The sequence below is a fragment of the Acinonyx jubatus genome, chromosome A3, assembly GCF_027475565.1.
Source record: "Acinonyx jubatus isolate Ajub_Pintada_27869175 chromosome A3, VMU_Ajub_asm_v1.0, whole genome shotgun sequence".
Lineage (NCBI taxonomy): Eukaryota > Metazoa > Chordata > Mammalia > Carnivora > Felidae > Acinonyx > Acinonyx jubatus.
The window spans coordinates 45,403,208-45,417,682 of NC_069388.1; the positions used below are offsets into that span (position 1 = coordinate 45,403,208).

At 38.1% G+C, this 14,475-nt stretch overlaps 1 protein-coding gene across 1 annotated transcript in view; it reads left to right on the forward strand.

Moving 5' to 3' along the window:
* The first annotated feature begins 2,623 nt into the window (after positions 1-2,623).
* XRN2 (5'-3' exoribonuclease 2) overlaps positions 2,624-14,475 on the forward strand; it is a 77,326-nt gene continuing 65,474 nt past the window's right edge. The window contains exon 1 of the mRNA XM_027069470.2: positions 2,624-2,757. Coding sequence (XP_026925271.1) covers positions 2,683-2,757 — 75 coding nt within the window. The 5' untranslated portion in view covers positions 2,624-2,682. The remainder of the gene's footprint in view (positions 2,758-14,475) is intronic.

A 14,475-nucleotide genomic window follows, 5' to 3' on the forward strand; every position in this document is an offset into this window, starting at 1 on the left:
AAAAAAAAAAAAGCCTAGAATAAAATTTGACCAAGTATCTGGGCATTCTTGGCCCAGTCAAACTGACACATAAAATTAACCATCACAACTATTATTTCAAACATATCACATTATTCAAAATGAATTTTATAAAGACAATGAGGGAAAGGAAGCACTTGGTAATCCAGAGAGCAATCACAGGCAACAGTTTCTCAAAGATTCTTTTTTTTTTAATTTTTTTAATGTTTATTTATTTTTTAGAGAGGGAGAGAGAGAGAGACAGAGTTCAAGTGGGGGAGGTGCAGAGAAAGAGGGAGACACAGAATCTGAAGCAGGATCCAGGCTCTGAACCATCAGCACAGAGCCTGACGTGGGGCTTGCAACCGTGAACCACAAGATCATGACCTGAAGTCAGACACTTAACTACCTGACCCACCCAGGCGCCCCACAAAGACTCTTTTCTATAATTACAATGTTAATAGGGCTTTAAAATAAATTTATGAATGTTCAAAAATACTGGTTTCTATATATTTCATATTATCTTCATATTAATGTAATCCAGATGTCAGCTGGGGGCCTTTCTCTGCCCCCTTCAGGCTTAGGCAAAAAATCTAATGTTTCAAAACCTAATAGTTCCCAGCCTTTAGAAGTTTACAACCTGGTTAAATATTCCTTCTAATTTCCAATACTTATAAATTCTCCTCACCTCTTCTGCTTCTCGAAATCTGCTATGTTGCGTAGCTCTGTGGGTTTAGACAACAGTGAGTGACCCCAACATGAGACTCATCCTCTTTTTTGATTTCAAAACAAAACAAAACAAAACTGGCATCCATCCTGAGTTTAGTAGATTTTACTGGAAACACTAGGCTGAGAAAGGTATCTTACAACACAGCCTATATCTTCCTGCCACTTTCAGGTTCCCTCTCTTCTCTACCTTTCACTCTCCCCTTTTCTGCCCAAAATTTCAATTTTTGTACCTAATTTACGCAAAGCAATTTTAGCACCCAGTGAATTAGTTGTGTACTCCTCAAATGTTGTTACTGGGTTCTTTGTACTATTTCCTTGGCAAGGGATAGGAACTTAGCCCAAACCAGCTTAGGGCAAAAGAATTTATTGGTTCATGGAATTAAAGGAGAGGTTTAGCAACCGAACTGCAGGAAGACGGATTTAGCTGTATTCAAAAGCCACCGGAAACAGGGACTTAAATCTGCTTCTTTGGTTGCAGACTGGCAATAAATCCCATTCTTATCTTTCAGCTTTCAACCATATGGGAGGGGTGCCTTACCTTCCTTATGATTCGAAGTACAAAAATGCTCAGCAATGACTCCCAATGGCCCAACTTGCCTAGCTGTCCATACCCCCATATGATGTGTGAGTTCTAAGAACATAGCACCTCCCTAGGAAACCAAATACTTGAGGAGGAGGAGCTATTTCCAGGAGACATAAGAGATTTCACCATAGACATTAATACTCTGGAATAGTTTCAGCTGTTCTTAAGTAAAACATGGGATAACAATTTCTCTAATTTCCACACCAACGGTTTAAACAAAGTGGCATCAGATCACAGAGGAGGAGGGGGCAATGAATATTGCATGCCAGGTAGCAAGGAGAAATACTTTCAGTGGCCTCTTGAGGTGAGCCTTTAGGATTGAGTGTGATTTGTGGAGCCAAGAGGGGATTCCAGGGAGAGAGACTTCCAAGCTTGAGCAAATGGACATAAATACCTCCTCTTCCAGACCTCTCTTTTTATATGCTGGAAAAATGTATTTGAAGCCACCACAAAACAAAGGATAAAAGTATCCTATTAGAGCAAGGATAGAGGATTACATGATCTTTAGTTGGACTGAAACAAAAACTGTGTGAATAAACAGGTGACTAAATCCCCCTACAAATTGACTTTCTCATGTTACATAAAGATGATAATAGTACCTTAAGGCTCGAGTTACGATTAGATGGGATAATCCCTTAGCCAATGCTTTAACACAACGTAAACGCTCAAAAAAAACAAAAACAAAAACAAACCCCACTAGATATCAGCAATTGCACTCATAAATGTACCTGGAAAGTTGAATTAAATGCTGAACTCCGGTTAGATTCCATTTTTTAAGTATTTAGAGTGAACTTATGCAAACCAGCCATCATGACGGCAAAATATTTAAAAGTACTCCTTTTAATAGTCCAGGTATGTACAGCATCACAAAACCGAGAAAAACCAGGAAGCAGAAATAACGAGTGGGTTTACATGCTGTAGTTCTACTGTGACTTGAGATAGGTTTGAAAGAGGTGATCAAACCCGCAAAGAGCTCCCCTGGGATCTGCGGAGCGCCAGGACTCAACTATCCCGGGAGCCGGGGTTAGGGTTAGGGTTAGGGTTAGGGTTAGGGTTAGCCGGGGATAGCTCAGCGGGAGCCGCGGCGAAGTCACCGCCGGGGCCCCTCCCACGACTCAGACGCGTCACAGCTCTGGGCCTGGCCCCACCGACCGCAAGGGCTCGGAACCCGGCAGGGCCACCCCCTTCACCTTCCGGCCCCACCCCCAACAACAGGCCAGTTTACGCACCAAACGGCGCAGTCGTGACGTCACTTCCTGTCGCCGGCGCGCACGTGGGAGGAAGTGGTAGTGCCCGCGGTTGCCGCTGCTGCTTGTGTCTCTGGTTACGTTCGTCCGCGGGTCGGGCGGCCGCCTCCGAGCTGGGCAGCTGCTATGGGAGTCCCGGCTTTCTTTCGCTGGCTCAGCCGCAAGTACCCGTCCATCATTGTCAACTGCGTGGAAGAAAAGGTGAGGAGGCTCCTGATGGCCACCCCGCTAAAGCCTGGCGCTCCGGCACGTCTAGGCCGCGGCCCTTGGCGCCCGCCGCCTGCCCCTGGGGCACGGTGCTTGGTCCCGCGCGGCTCTTTCAGCCCTGCGGACTGCGGTGGCCCGACACGCGGTTGGGCGCCGGCACCCAGAGTCTGGACCCGGGCCAGCGGGAGGGGCGGGGCGAGGGCCGAGAGGGATACGAACTCGCCGGAGGGCTGTTACTCCCTCGCCCGCTTTCTCCCCCCGGACCGGAAGGCCCCGCCCATGGCTTTGTTTCCTCAGGCACCGCGCGTTGTCGTTTCTGGAGAGACTCAAAGTCTTTTAGGCCACTTCTGGCGGGTCCGTTGAGTTAGCTGGTTAGGGTTGCACGGATGCTGATCCCGACCTTTAACAGCCTTGTAAAGTAATCCCCGGCGGCGGACTTTTGTTGTTGACTGTTCTTGACAGAAAGGTTTTCTCCTAGTGTGAGAGGCTATTTGTTGCTGTTCAACCCTACGTCGAAAGCAGTACCTTAGAAACGTCTAGGACAAGATAGAAGTCTGATAAGTGCCCCCTTCTCTAGGCAGTATGCTTGTAAAAATTTTCGGAATTCTTGAATGCACTCGAACAATACACTTTTTGTTGTTACTTTGTTAATATACATGTAGACTTGTGCTCATTGTTTAGTTTTGTGTTTACTGTTTCCGTGTTTCCAGTCCAAGTTTGGTTTTGTACTCTGAATTAGAATTTCTGGATTGGGAAGATTCAGGGACACATCATCATGCCTCTCACCCCTTCGTTTTTGAAGGAAGTACGCATCCGTCACTGAAAACATTTCTTTTGCTAAAGCTGTTGAGGTCTTGATTTTTGCTGATTTTCTATCCAAGGAGGAATCGAAAGCTTTGTTTTGATGATATTCCTTGTGGTTTTGTCAGAGAAACTGTTAAACTGAATGCTCATTTCCTTTGTTTTTAAAACTTTCATCAAGCTTTACTAACTTGGATCTTCGTTTCTATTCTGCAGTGATAACCACTTTTAACTGTTTTCGTTCTAAGTATCATGTTTATACCTGATTTATTTGTTTTGGATCTAGCTGTGGAATTCCAGCTGTGATAGATGAGGATTTAGGCGCTCATGCAGCACCCCCCCTGCCCCCCCTTCTAATATTAGTACGTCACCATGTTTCTTCTGTGGGTAAACTTGATAACTTTAATATGCCTTTTTTTTTTATTGGCTCTCCTATATAAAGTATACCTTGAGTTTTCATCATCTAAGCTTAAGTATTAGCTTTTCTACCCCTGCTGCCCTTATTCTTTACCCCAAGCCTGTCAGTTACATTTTTTTCCCTTATTGGCATCCAAAATTAAATCGTCAGGGCATTGGCTTATACTGGTTTGTTTTAAAAGCTGAAAAAATCAAAAAGTATTGTCGATTATTGTCACGATGCTGATTTAGGTTATGGGCTACTTTTGTCTTAGTGTTGCTTTTCTCTTTTCCTGTTTATATGGTTCCTCATCCAAACTGCCGGTTGTCTCAGGTATTCTATCAAGTCCTCTTTCTTCTCGGAGACTGCTTTTTGAGGTCTTTTATTTCTGTGCTGTCACACCTGGTTATTTATTTAGGCTTGCTGGAAAACTGCTTCTTGAGGTTTTTACAAATTCCTTTCTTCTGTTGGAGGTAGTTTTCTGATCATCATTTTTGTTGGCTTAAATCCTTCCTTGGTTTTTATTTTTAGTTGAATTCTTAAGAAATGTTATGTGAGATGTGAGTTTTCTGAGTCCATTCTATCCTTGTACACATCATTAGCTAAGCATAGTTTGAGTTTGAAAATTTGTTTCCCTCAAAACTTTGAAAGCATTGTTCTTTTGACTTCTGTCATTCATTGTTGATAAGAAATTCAATGTTAATGTGATTTATTTATTTAACCAATACTTATATAGTGTTTTACATGTTCTAAGTGCTGTTCAAGGCACTCTACAGAGAAGTTTATTAAATCTTCATAATAACCATATGACTGCTACTGCTTATTATTATTACTACCGGTGAGAAAACTGAAGCACAGAGCACTCAAGGTCACTTGGCTAATGGGTGTTTAAAGCCAGTGTCAACTGGGAAAGACCACGTTCTTTATCTCTGTTCTGCTTTTATTCTTTTGTAGTTGATCTATTTTTCTTTCTGGATTTTTAAAAAATCTTTATCTTTGGTAGTGTAAGCTTCCATGATTATGTACAGGTTTTTTTTAAAAGTTAAATTCATTTTGAGCAGTACTTGGTTGACTTTGAGTCTGGACACTTGTGTTCTTCAGTTCTAGAGAATGCTCTTTGATTTTTTTTTTCTTGGCCTTTTCCTCAGCCCTCTGAATTCTGGATACTGGTCCTCCGATTGATTTTTCTTTTCTCTCTGTTCTCCACTTCTCCTCTCCCTTTTGCAGCTTTATTGAGGTGTAATTGACCTACTGCAAACTGTGCATATTTAAGGTATACAGTTTAATAGATTGACAAATGTGTACGTCTATGAAACCATCACCACAAGTAAACATAACTTTAAGACATTCCATCTGCCCCTTTGTTTTTTCTCCTTAAAACCCCTCCCTGTTTAAAACATTTATTCATTTTTGAGAGTGAGAGAGACAGCACGAGTGGGGAAGAGGCCAAGAGAGAGGGAGGCACAGAATCTGAAGCAGGCTCCAGGCTCTGAACTGTCAGCACAGAGCCCGACACAGGGCTCAAACTCACGGACCTGGAGATCATGACCTGAGCTAAAGTAAGATGCTTAACAGCCTGAGCCACCCAGGCGCCCCTGCCTTGTGAATCTTTAATCAACCCTGGTGTCTCTAAGTTTTCCTTTTCTGCAATTGTATATCATTGCATTGATACATTGTTTCTTCTCATGCAGGTATGGAGTGCCTGCTACCTTACATACCACAAATATTGAGATATTGTGTTTTTCATTTTCATTCAGTAACATTCTAATAGACTCTTCGGCTTCTTTGGCCCATTGGTTATTTATAACAGTGTTACTTAGTTTTCAAATATTGGGGATTTCCAGACATTTTTTTCTGTTTTTGATTTCTAATTTAGTTCACTGTCAGAGAACATACTTTGCATAATTTTAGTCCTTTTAAAGTTTATTTGCTTTGTTTTATGGCCCCGAGTATGGTCTTGGCAAATGTCATTTTGCCTTAAAAGAGATACAGGTTCTGCTATTGTTGAATGGAGTGTTCTATAAATGTTATCATGCTGGTTGATGGGACATGGAAGACTTGAATAACATTTACTGATTTTGTCCTTTCAATTACTTGATAGGAGCATGGAAATCTCCTGGTATATATAATTATTTGGATTTGTCTGTTCTTGTTTCAGTTCTGTTGGTTTTTGCTCCTTGCATTTTGTAGCTTTTTTATAAGGTGCATAAATGCTTAACATTGTTATGTATTCAATGAATATGCTCCTTTATCATCATAAAATTATCTTTTTCATCCCTGGTAATATTCTTTGCTCTGAAATCTTTGTTCAATATTAAGATAGCCAGATCTTCAGACTAGGGTAGCATGGTCTATTTCCACTCTTTTTTAGTCTCTTTGTGTCTTTATATTTAAAGTGTTTGTGTTTATAGGCAACATACAGTTGGGTTGTGTTTTTTAATGCTATTTGATGATATCTGCCCCTTTTTTATTGTGGCAAAATACACATAACATAAAACTTGCCATTTTAACCATTTTTAAGTGTAGAATTCAGTGGCATTAAGTATATTCACAATATTATGAAAGTATTGCCATTATTAATTTCTAGAACTTTTGCATCATCCCAAACAGAAACTCTGTACCCATTAAGCAATAATTCTCTGTACTTCCTCCTCCCCTACTTCCTGTCTTAAGAATTTGCCTACTTTACGTACCTAATGTAAGTGGAGTCATACACTTTTCATTTTGTGTCTGGTTATCACTTAGCATAGTGTTTTCAAGATTTATACATGTTTGCATGTATCAGAATTTCGTTTCTTTTTCAGGCTAATACCCATTGTATGTATATATCACATTTTGTTTGGACGCTTGGGTTATTTTTACCTTTTAACTACTGTGAATAATGCTGCTGTGAACATTGGTGTACAGTGATCTGTATACATATCAGGCTTAGGGTAGATGTCCGTAAGTGGTCCCTACTGTCAGTTCTTTGGGGTGTATACTTATGAGTGGAATTGCTGGATCTTTTGGTAATTCCTTTTACCTTTTTGAGGAACTGCTTTTTCTAGTCTCTACCTTGTAAGCGAGGCATTTAGGATATTTACGTGTATGGTTAGATTTAAATTTGTCATGTTTTCTGACTCATCTGGTCCTTGTTTCCATCTTCCAATTCCTCTGCTTCTTTTGGATTGAGTATCTTTTATGATTTCATTTTTTCTCTTCTTTTGACTTTTTAACTACTCTTTATTCATTCGGCCGTCAGTTTCTTCACTTTGCATCCTTGGCTTATACAGTCCTCTGTTGATTAGATTTCTCATCTTGAGAAAGTGCCTTAAACTCTCCTAAAGTCTAAAGAATTAGTGCTTCTTGCATTCCACTGCACTGCTCCCTACAGTCTGGTCATTTCTGTGTGAGAGCTGAAACCAGGCAGAGTGTTGCCTTGTTTGACCTCAGTTGGGAATGTGCATGTTGGTGGACTCAGATTTTTTACCGCTCTGCTAATGTTTGTGAATGAATGTGGGAGTGCTGCAAATACTGATTTGGGGGTTACCAAAAAATGTTTAGTAAGGAGATGAATTTGCAAATATGGAATTCATGAATAATGAAGATCAGTGGTATGTATATCACACAGGGTGGTTGTGTGAATTAAATCACTTTAATATAAGTTAAGTGCTTCAAACATTGCTTTGTACAGAAACACTTGATATTTCAAAATTTTATTGCTAAATTAAGTTTCAGGAGTTTGTATGCCCAGGTAAAAGTGGGGATATTTTTGTGTCTAACTCTTGTGTAGTGTAAAATTGTGCTCTGTTTTCACGTAGTGAAATCCAGGTTTCCTACCCTGCCTTTTTTCTCTTCTGTATGATTGAGTGAATACTTTTTTTATGACAGGCACTACTCTGAGGGCAGGAAGGACAATAATTAAGGAGGCTATTGGTTCCTGACTCTGCATTCACTTTTCGTCAGTGTAATATTTTGGGGGGAGATGACTACGTTTTTAGGCAGCTTTATTTAGATATGATTCACATATCCTACAATTCACCCATTTAAAATTTAGAATTCGGTGGGTTTTTTGTATATATTCACGGATGTGGGCAACCGTCGCCACAGTGTTAGAACTTTTTCATCACTTCAGAAAGAAACCTGTACCCTATAGCTACCAACCCACTATTCCCTGCCCCTACTACTCCTATCCCTAAGCAACCACTAAGCTATTTTCTGTCTCTAGATTTCTCTACTGTGCCTTTCATGTGGATGGAATCATACAGTATGTGTTTTTTCTGGCTGACTTCTTTCATTTACTATGTTTTCAAGGCACATCCATGTTGTATCATGTATCAGTACTACATTCTTTTTTATGAGTAAATAATGCTTCATTGTGTGGATATATACATATACCACATTTTATTTATCCATTTGTGTGTTGATGGACATTTGGTTTGTTTCCACCTTTTGACTTTTGTGACTAATGTGCTACGTTTGTATACAGGTTTCTGTGTGGACATGTTTTCGCAGGTATATACTTAGAAGTAGAATTCCTGGGCTACGTGGTAACTCTGTGTTTGGTTATTTGAGGAACTGCCAGACTATTTTCCAAAGTGGCTGCAACATTTTAATTACCACCAGCAGTGTTTCAGGGTTCTAGTTTCTCCACATTGTGGCTAACATTTCTTATCTGGCTTTTTTATTTTGGCCATTCTAGTGGGTATGAAGTGGTATCTCACTGTAGTTTTGATTTGTGTTTCCATTAGGACTGAATGATACTGAGCATCTTTTCATGTGCATATTGGCCATTTGTATATCTTCTTTGGAGAAAAGTCTATTCCTGTTCTTTGCCTGTTTTTAAATTGGGTTGTCTTTTGACTGAATTATAAGAGTTTTTAGAATACATGTTCTGAACACAAGCCCCTTAATAGATATATGACTTGCAAATCTTTTTCCCCATTTTGGATTGTCTTTCCACTCTCTTGACAGTGCCCTTTGAAGCATGAAGTTGTTAATTTTGATGAAGTCTAGTTGCTTGCACTTTTGGTGTCATATCAAAGAATCCATTGCAAAATCCAAGGTCATGAAGATTTATGTCTGTGTTTTCTCCTGAGAGTTTTATATTTTTAAGTTTTAGCTCTTAAATTTAGGTGTATCCATTTTGAGTAAACTTTTGCATGGGTCTAACTTCATTCTTTGGCATGAATAAACTATCCAATAGTTACAGCACCATTTGTTGAGAACTATTCTTTCCTAATTGAATGGTCTTGACATCCTTTTTAAAAATCAGTTGACCATAAGTGTATGGGTTTATTTCTGGTCTTTCATTTCTATTCTGTTGATCTCTATGTTTATCCTTGTACCAGTACCATGCTGTCTTTGTTACCGTTGTTTTGTAGTAAATTTTAAAATCAGGAAGTATAAGTCCTCCAATTTATTCTTTTTGAGGATTATTTTGTATATTCTGGCTTCCTCGTAATTCCATATGAATTTTAGAATCCACATCAGAGTAGATTCTTTATAGACTTTATATTTCTTTGGTTAATTTTAGTTCTAGCTTTTGGATACTGTTATGAATAGAATTGTGTTCTTGTTTCTGAGTTCATTACAAGTGTGCAGAAAATATTTTTTTAAATATCATATCCTGTAACCTTGCTGAACTCATATATTCTAATAGTTTTTTAGCAAAGTCCTCAGGATTTCCTATATACAAGGTCACATCATGCAAACAGATAGTTTTATTTCCTCCTTTCCAATATAGATGCTCTTTTTATTTTTCTTGCTTAGTTGCCCTGAGTGAAACCTCCATGACAATTTAGAATACAAATGACAAAGGACATCCTTGCCTTGTTCTTGACCTTAAAGGGAAACCAACTACTTCATCACCATTTAATGTGTTAACAGCTTTTTTATAGATGCCCTTTATAGAAGGAACTTACTTTCTATTACTTTCTAGTTTGTTGAGTGGTCATTTGGTTTTTGTTTTTATCATGAAAGGGTATGGGATTTTCTCAAATGCTTTTTCTGTATGTAATGAGATGGTCATGTTATTTTTGTCTTTCATTCCACTCTTGTGACGTATTGCTCTAATTGATTTTTTGTTGTTAAACCAACTTTGCATTGCTAGGATAAATCCCATTTGGTAATGGTGTGTACTTATTTTTATGTATTGCTAGATTCAGTTTGCTGATATTTTGTTGACTTTTACATCGTAAGAGATACTAGTCTCTTATAAAAACTAGTAGTTTTGTTTTCTTGTGGTGTCTTTGTCTAGTTTTGGTATCAGGATAATATTGGCCTCATAAAATGTGTTGGAAAGTGATTCTTCCTTTTTTGTTTTTTGGAAGAATTCGTGAAGAATTGAGGTTAATTCTTTGAATGTTTGGTAGGATTCGGTGAAGAAACCATCCAGACTTGGACTTTTCTTTGTGGGTATATTTTAATTACTGGTTTTATCTCATATTGTAGGTTTATTGAGATTATTTCTTGTGTCATTTTTGTAGTTTTTCTGTTAACTTGTGCATTTCATCTAAGTTATTTAATTTGTTGGTGTGCCATTTATGATAGTTTTTGTTTCTGTAAAGTTGTCAGTAATGTCCTCTTTTGTTTCTGATTCTAGTAATTTGAATCTCTTTTTCTAGGTCAAACTGGTTAAACATTTGTCAATTTTGTTGATCTTTTGAAAAAACCAACTTTGGTCTCATAGTTTTTTTTTCCTCTTTATTTTCTGTTTTATTAATGTCTGCTATAATGTAATTTTTTCTGGCTGGCTTTGGGTTTAATTTGCAATTGTTTTTCTAGTGCCTTACAGTGGAAGTTTAGGTTATGGATTTGAGGTCTGTCTTAATATAGACATTTACGGCTATAAATTTTCCTCTGAACATTGCTTTGGCTCTATAGCATAAGTTTTGGTATGTTGTATCTTCATTTGCATTCATCTCAAATTATCTTCTGATTTCTCTTTTAATTTCTTCAACCCATTGGTTGTTCACGAGTGTGTTGTGTAATTTCCACATGTTTATGAATTTGCCAAGTTTCCCTCTGTTATTTTCATTTCATTGTGGTTGGAGAACATATTTTGAATTGTCTCTCAAAATTTTTTTAAAAAGCTTCATGTATTTAAAAAGTATTTTTTACAATAGCTTTTTATTTTGTTTTATTTTATTCTATTCTATTTATTTATTTTTTAAGTAGGCTTTACGCTTAATGTGGAACCCAATGTGGGGCTTGAACTCAGGATCCTGATATCAGGGCCTGACTTGAGATCAGTAGTCAAATGCTTAACTGACTGAGCCATCCAGGTGCCCCTCTTATTTTTTAATGGAAGTATAGGTAACATACAGTGTTGTATTAGTTTCACGTGTACAGTGTGATTCAACAATTGTATACATTACTCAGTGCTCATTAGGATAAGAGCATTCTTAACCCCTTTTATATGTTTTACTCATCCCCTCATCCACCTCTCTCTGGCAACCACCAGTTTGTTCCTGTATTTGAGTGGGTTTTTTTTGTCTTTTTGTCTTTGTTCATTTGTTTCTTAAATTCCACAAATGAGTGAAATCCCGTGGTATTTGTCTTGTGCTGTCTGACTCATTTCACTTGGCATTTTACCCTCTAGGTCCATCATGTTGTTACAAATGACAAGATCTCGTTTTTTTTAATGGCCGGGTAATATCTCATTGTGTATGTATACCACAACTTCTTTATCCGTTCATCTATGGATGGACAGTCAGTTCACTTCCATACTTTGGCTATTGTAAATAATGCTGCAGTAAATGTAGGGGTACATATATCTTTTTGAATTAGTGTTTCTGTTTTCTTTGGTAAATACCCACTAGTGGGATTAATTGGATCATATGGTAATTCTGTTTTTTTAATTTTTTGAGGCACCTCCATACTGTTTTCCACAGTGGCTATACCAATTTGCATTCTCACTAACAGTACACAAGGTTCCTTTTTCTCCACATCCTCACCAGCACTTGTTTATCTCTTGTGTTGTTGGTTTTAGTCATTCTGACTGGTATGAAATGATATCTCATTGTGATTTTGATTTGCATTTCTCTGATAATTAGTGGTGTCGAGCATCTTTTCACGTGTTTGTTGGCCGTTTGTATTCTTTCTTTGGAAAATGTCTATTCAGGTCCTCTGCCTATTTTTAAATTGGACTATTTGGGTTTTTTGGTGCTGAGTTGCATAAGTTCTTCATATATTTTGGATATTAATCCCTTATAGGATGTATCACTTGTAAATGTCTTCTATAAAGTAGGTTGCCTTTTTGTTTTGTTGATGGTTTGCTTCACTGTGCAGGCACTTCGGTATAGTCCCAGTAGTTTTTTGTTTTTAAATGTTTATTATTTATTTATTTTGAGAAAGAGATAGTGAGCAGGGGAGGTGCAGAGGAGAGGGATTCATTCATTGGTCTGTTCTGTTGATTTTTTAGTTTTTATTTCACTTATTCCAGCTGTAATCTTTATTCCTTTCTTGCATTGGGTTTGGAAAGCTTCATGTATTTTGATGCTCTGTTATTAGTTGCACACTTTTTTTTTTAATTTTTATTAGTTTGAAAGAGAGCATGTGCAGAGTGTGTGCAAGTGGGGGAGAGGCAGAGAGAGAAGAAGAGAGAGAATCCCAAGCAGGTCCATGCTGTCAGTGCCCCACGAGGGACTTGATCTCACAAACCAGGAGATCATGATCTGAGCCAAAATCTAGAGTTGGGCACTTAACCCACTGACCCACTCAGGCACCCCTATGCGTGTATGTTTTTAATTATTACATTTTCTTGATGGATTGACCATCTTATCACCATAAAATAGCACTATTTCTGGTAACTTCTTTTGTTTTAAAGTTTATTTTGTCTGATAACTAGTATAACAACCATTCTAGTTTTCTTGTGGTTGCTGTTGCATGGTATCTTTCCCCATCCATTGACTTTCACTTTTTCACAAACTGAGATCATGAACTGACCTGAAACCAAGAGTCAGATGCTTAACCATCTGAGCCATCCAGGCAATGCCCAGCTACCCCCAACCCCCGCCCAGTAGTTTAATTTTGCTTTTGTTGCCCTTTGCCTGAGGAGACATATCTAAAAAACTGTTTTTGCAACCAATGTCAAAGAATTACTGCCAGTGTATGGTTTCAGATCTCACATTAAGGTCCTTAATCCATTTTGAGTTTATTTTAGTGTGAGGTGTAAGAAAGTGGTCCAATTTCATTTTTTGCATGTAGCTGCCAGTTTTCCTAACACCATTTGTTGAAGAGACTTTTATCAATTGTATATTCTTGCCTTCTTTGTCATATATTAATTGACTGTATATGCATACGTTTATTTCTGGACTCTCTTCTGTTCCACTGATTTATATGTCTTTTTGTGACAGTACCATATTGTTTTGATTACTATCACTTTGTAAGTATATCTTGAAATCTGGGATTGTGATACCTGAAGCTTTCTTAGTCTATCTCAAAATTGCTTTGGCTATTTGGGATCTTCTGTGATTCCTATCTAGCTCTGTAAAAAATGTTGGCATTTTGACAGGGATTGCATTAAATCTGTAGATTGCTTTGGATGGTATGGACATTTTAACATTATTGGCATACTCCTCTCAAGTTCTACAAACATATTTATGATAGCTATTTTAAAATCTTTTCTGTTAAATATGACATGTGGACACTTTCACAGGCAGTTTTTGCTGCCTGCCTTTTTGCTGGTGTATGGCTTATACTTGGTCTATTTTTCTACATGCCTAGTAATTTTTTGCTGCAAAGAGGACATTTTAGATAATATAGCACTTTCTAGGTACTGGTGCCTCCTCCCTTCCCCATGCCAGGGCTTGTTGTGTGTTCCTTGTTTATTTACTAGCTAGCTTATTGTAGTGAGCTATGTTTCTTTCTCACGGCATTATGCATCTAATATTGCTCTTTGGGGAGGTGCAGTTTGGGGCATGCCCATAACCACCCTGAGCTGACCGTGGTACAGGTAGGGCTCTCTCCCATCTATCTGATCACACCCAACAGTTAAACTTTACTAATTATGGCCCATTACTCTGTCAGTTTCAGCAGTGCCCTGGGTCATAAATTTCTCTACAAACTAATGCAGTCACACTGGATCCTTCCAGGGATTAGTTTTTGAGATTAAATTGGGTATTTGTCTCAGCCATCTTATTCCCTGGTTCTCTCCTGCAAACTAGCTGGTTTGGGAAATCTAACTAGTGGAGTCTAAAACTCAGTTCTGTAGTTTGGTATTTGACTTCAACAGTGGGAACTTTCAATACAGGGGAATCTAAGGCATAATTCACGATTTTTCTGATGTTGCTGTTAAATGCTATGCAGGCTTAAACAAAAATACATCTACTTAACGATGACTAACAGTAGTGGTTTCTGCCTCACATTTGAGGAGCCAGAAAGCCTTGTAAGGTTGGTATAAAAATTTTTTTGACGGGTTTACGTGAAAGCTTATGGAATGTATTTTTATACAGACTCACTATTTGTGTATTTGTATCATTTTTACTTTTTAAAGTATCTTTATCTTGATTCCTTGACATTTTTATCAAATA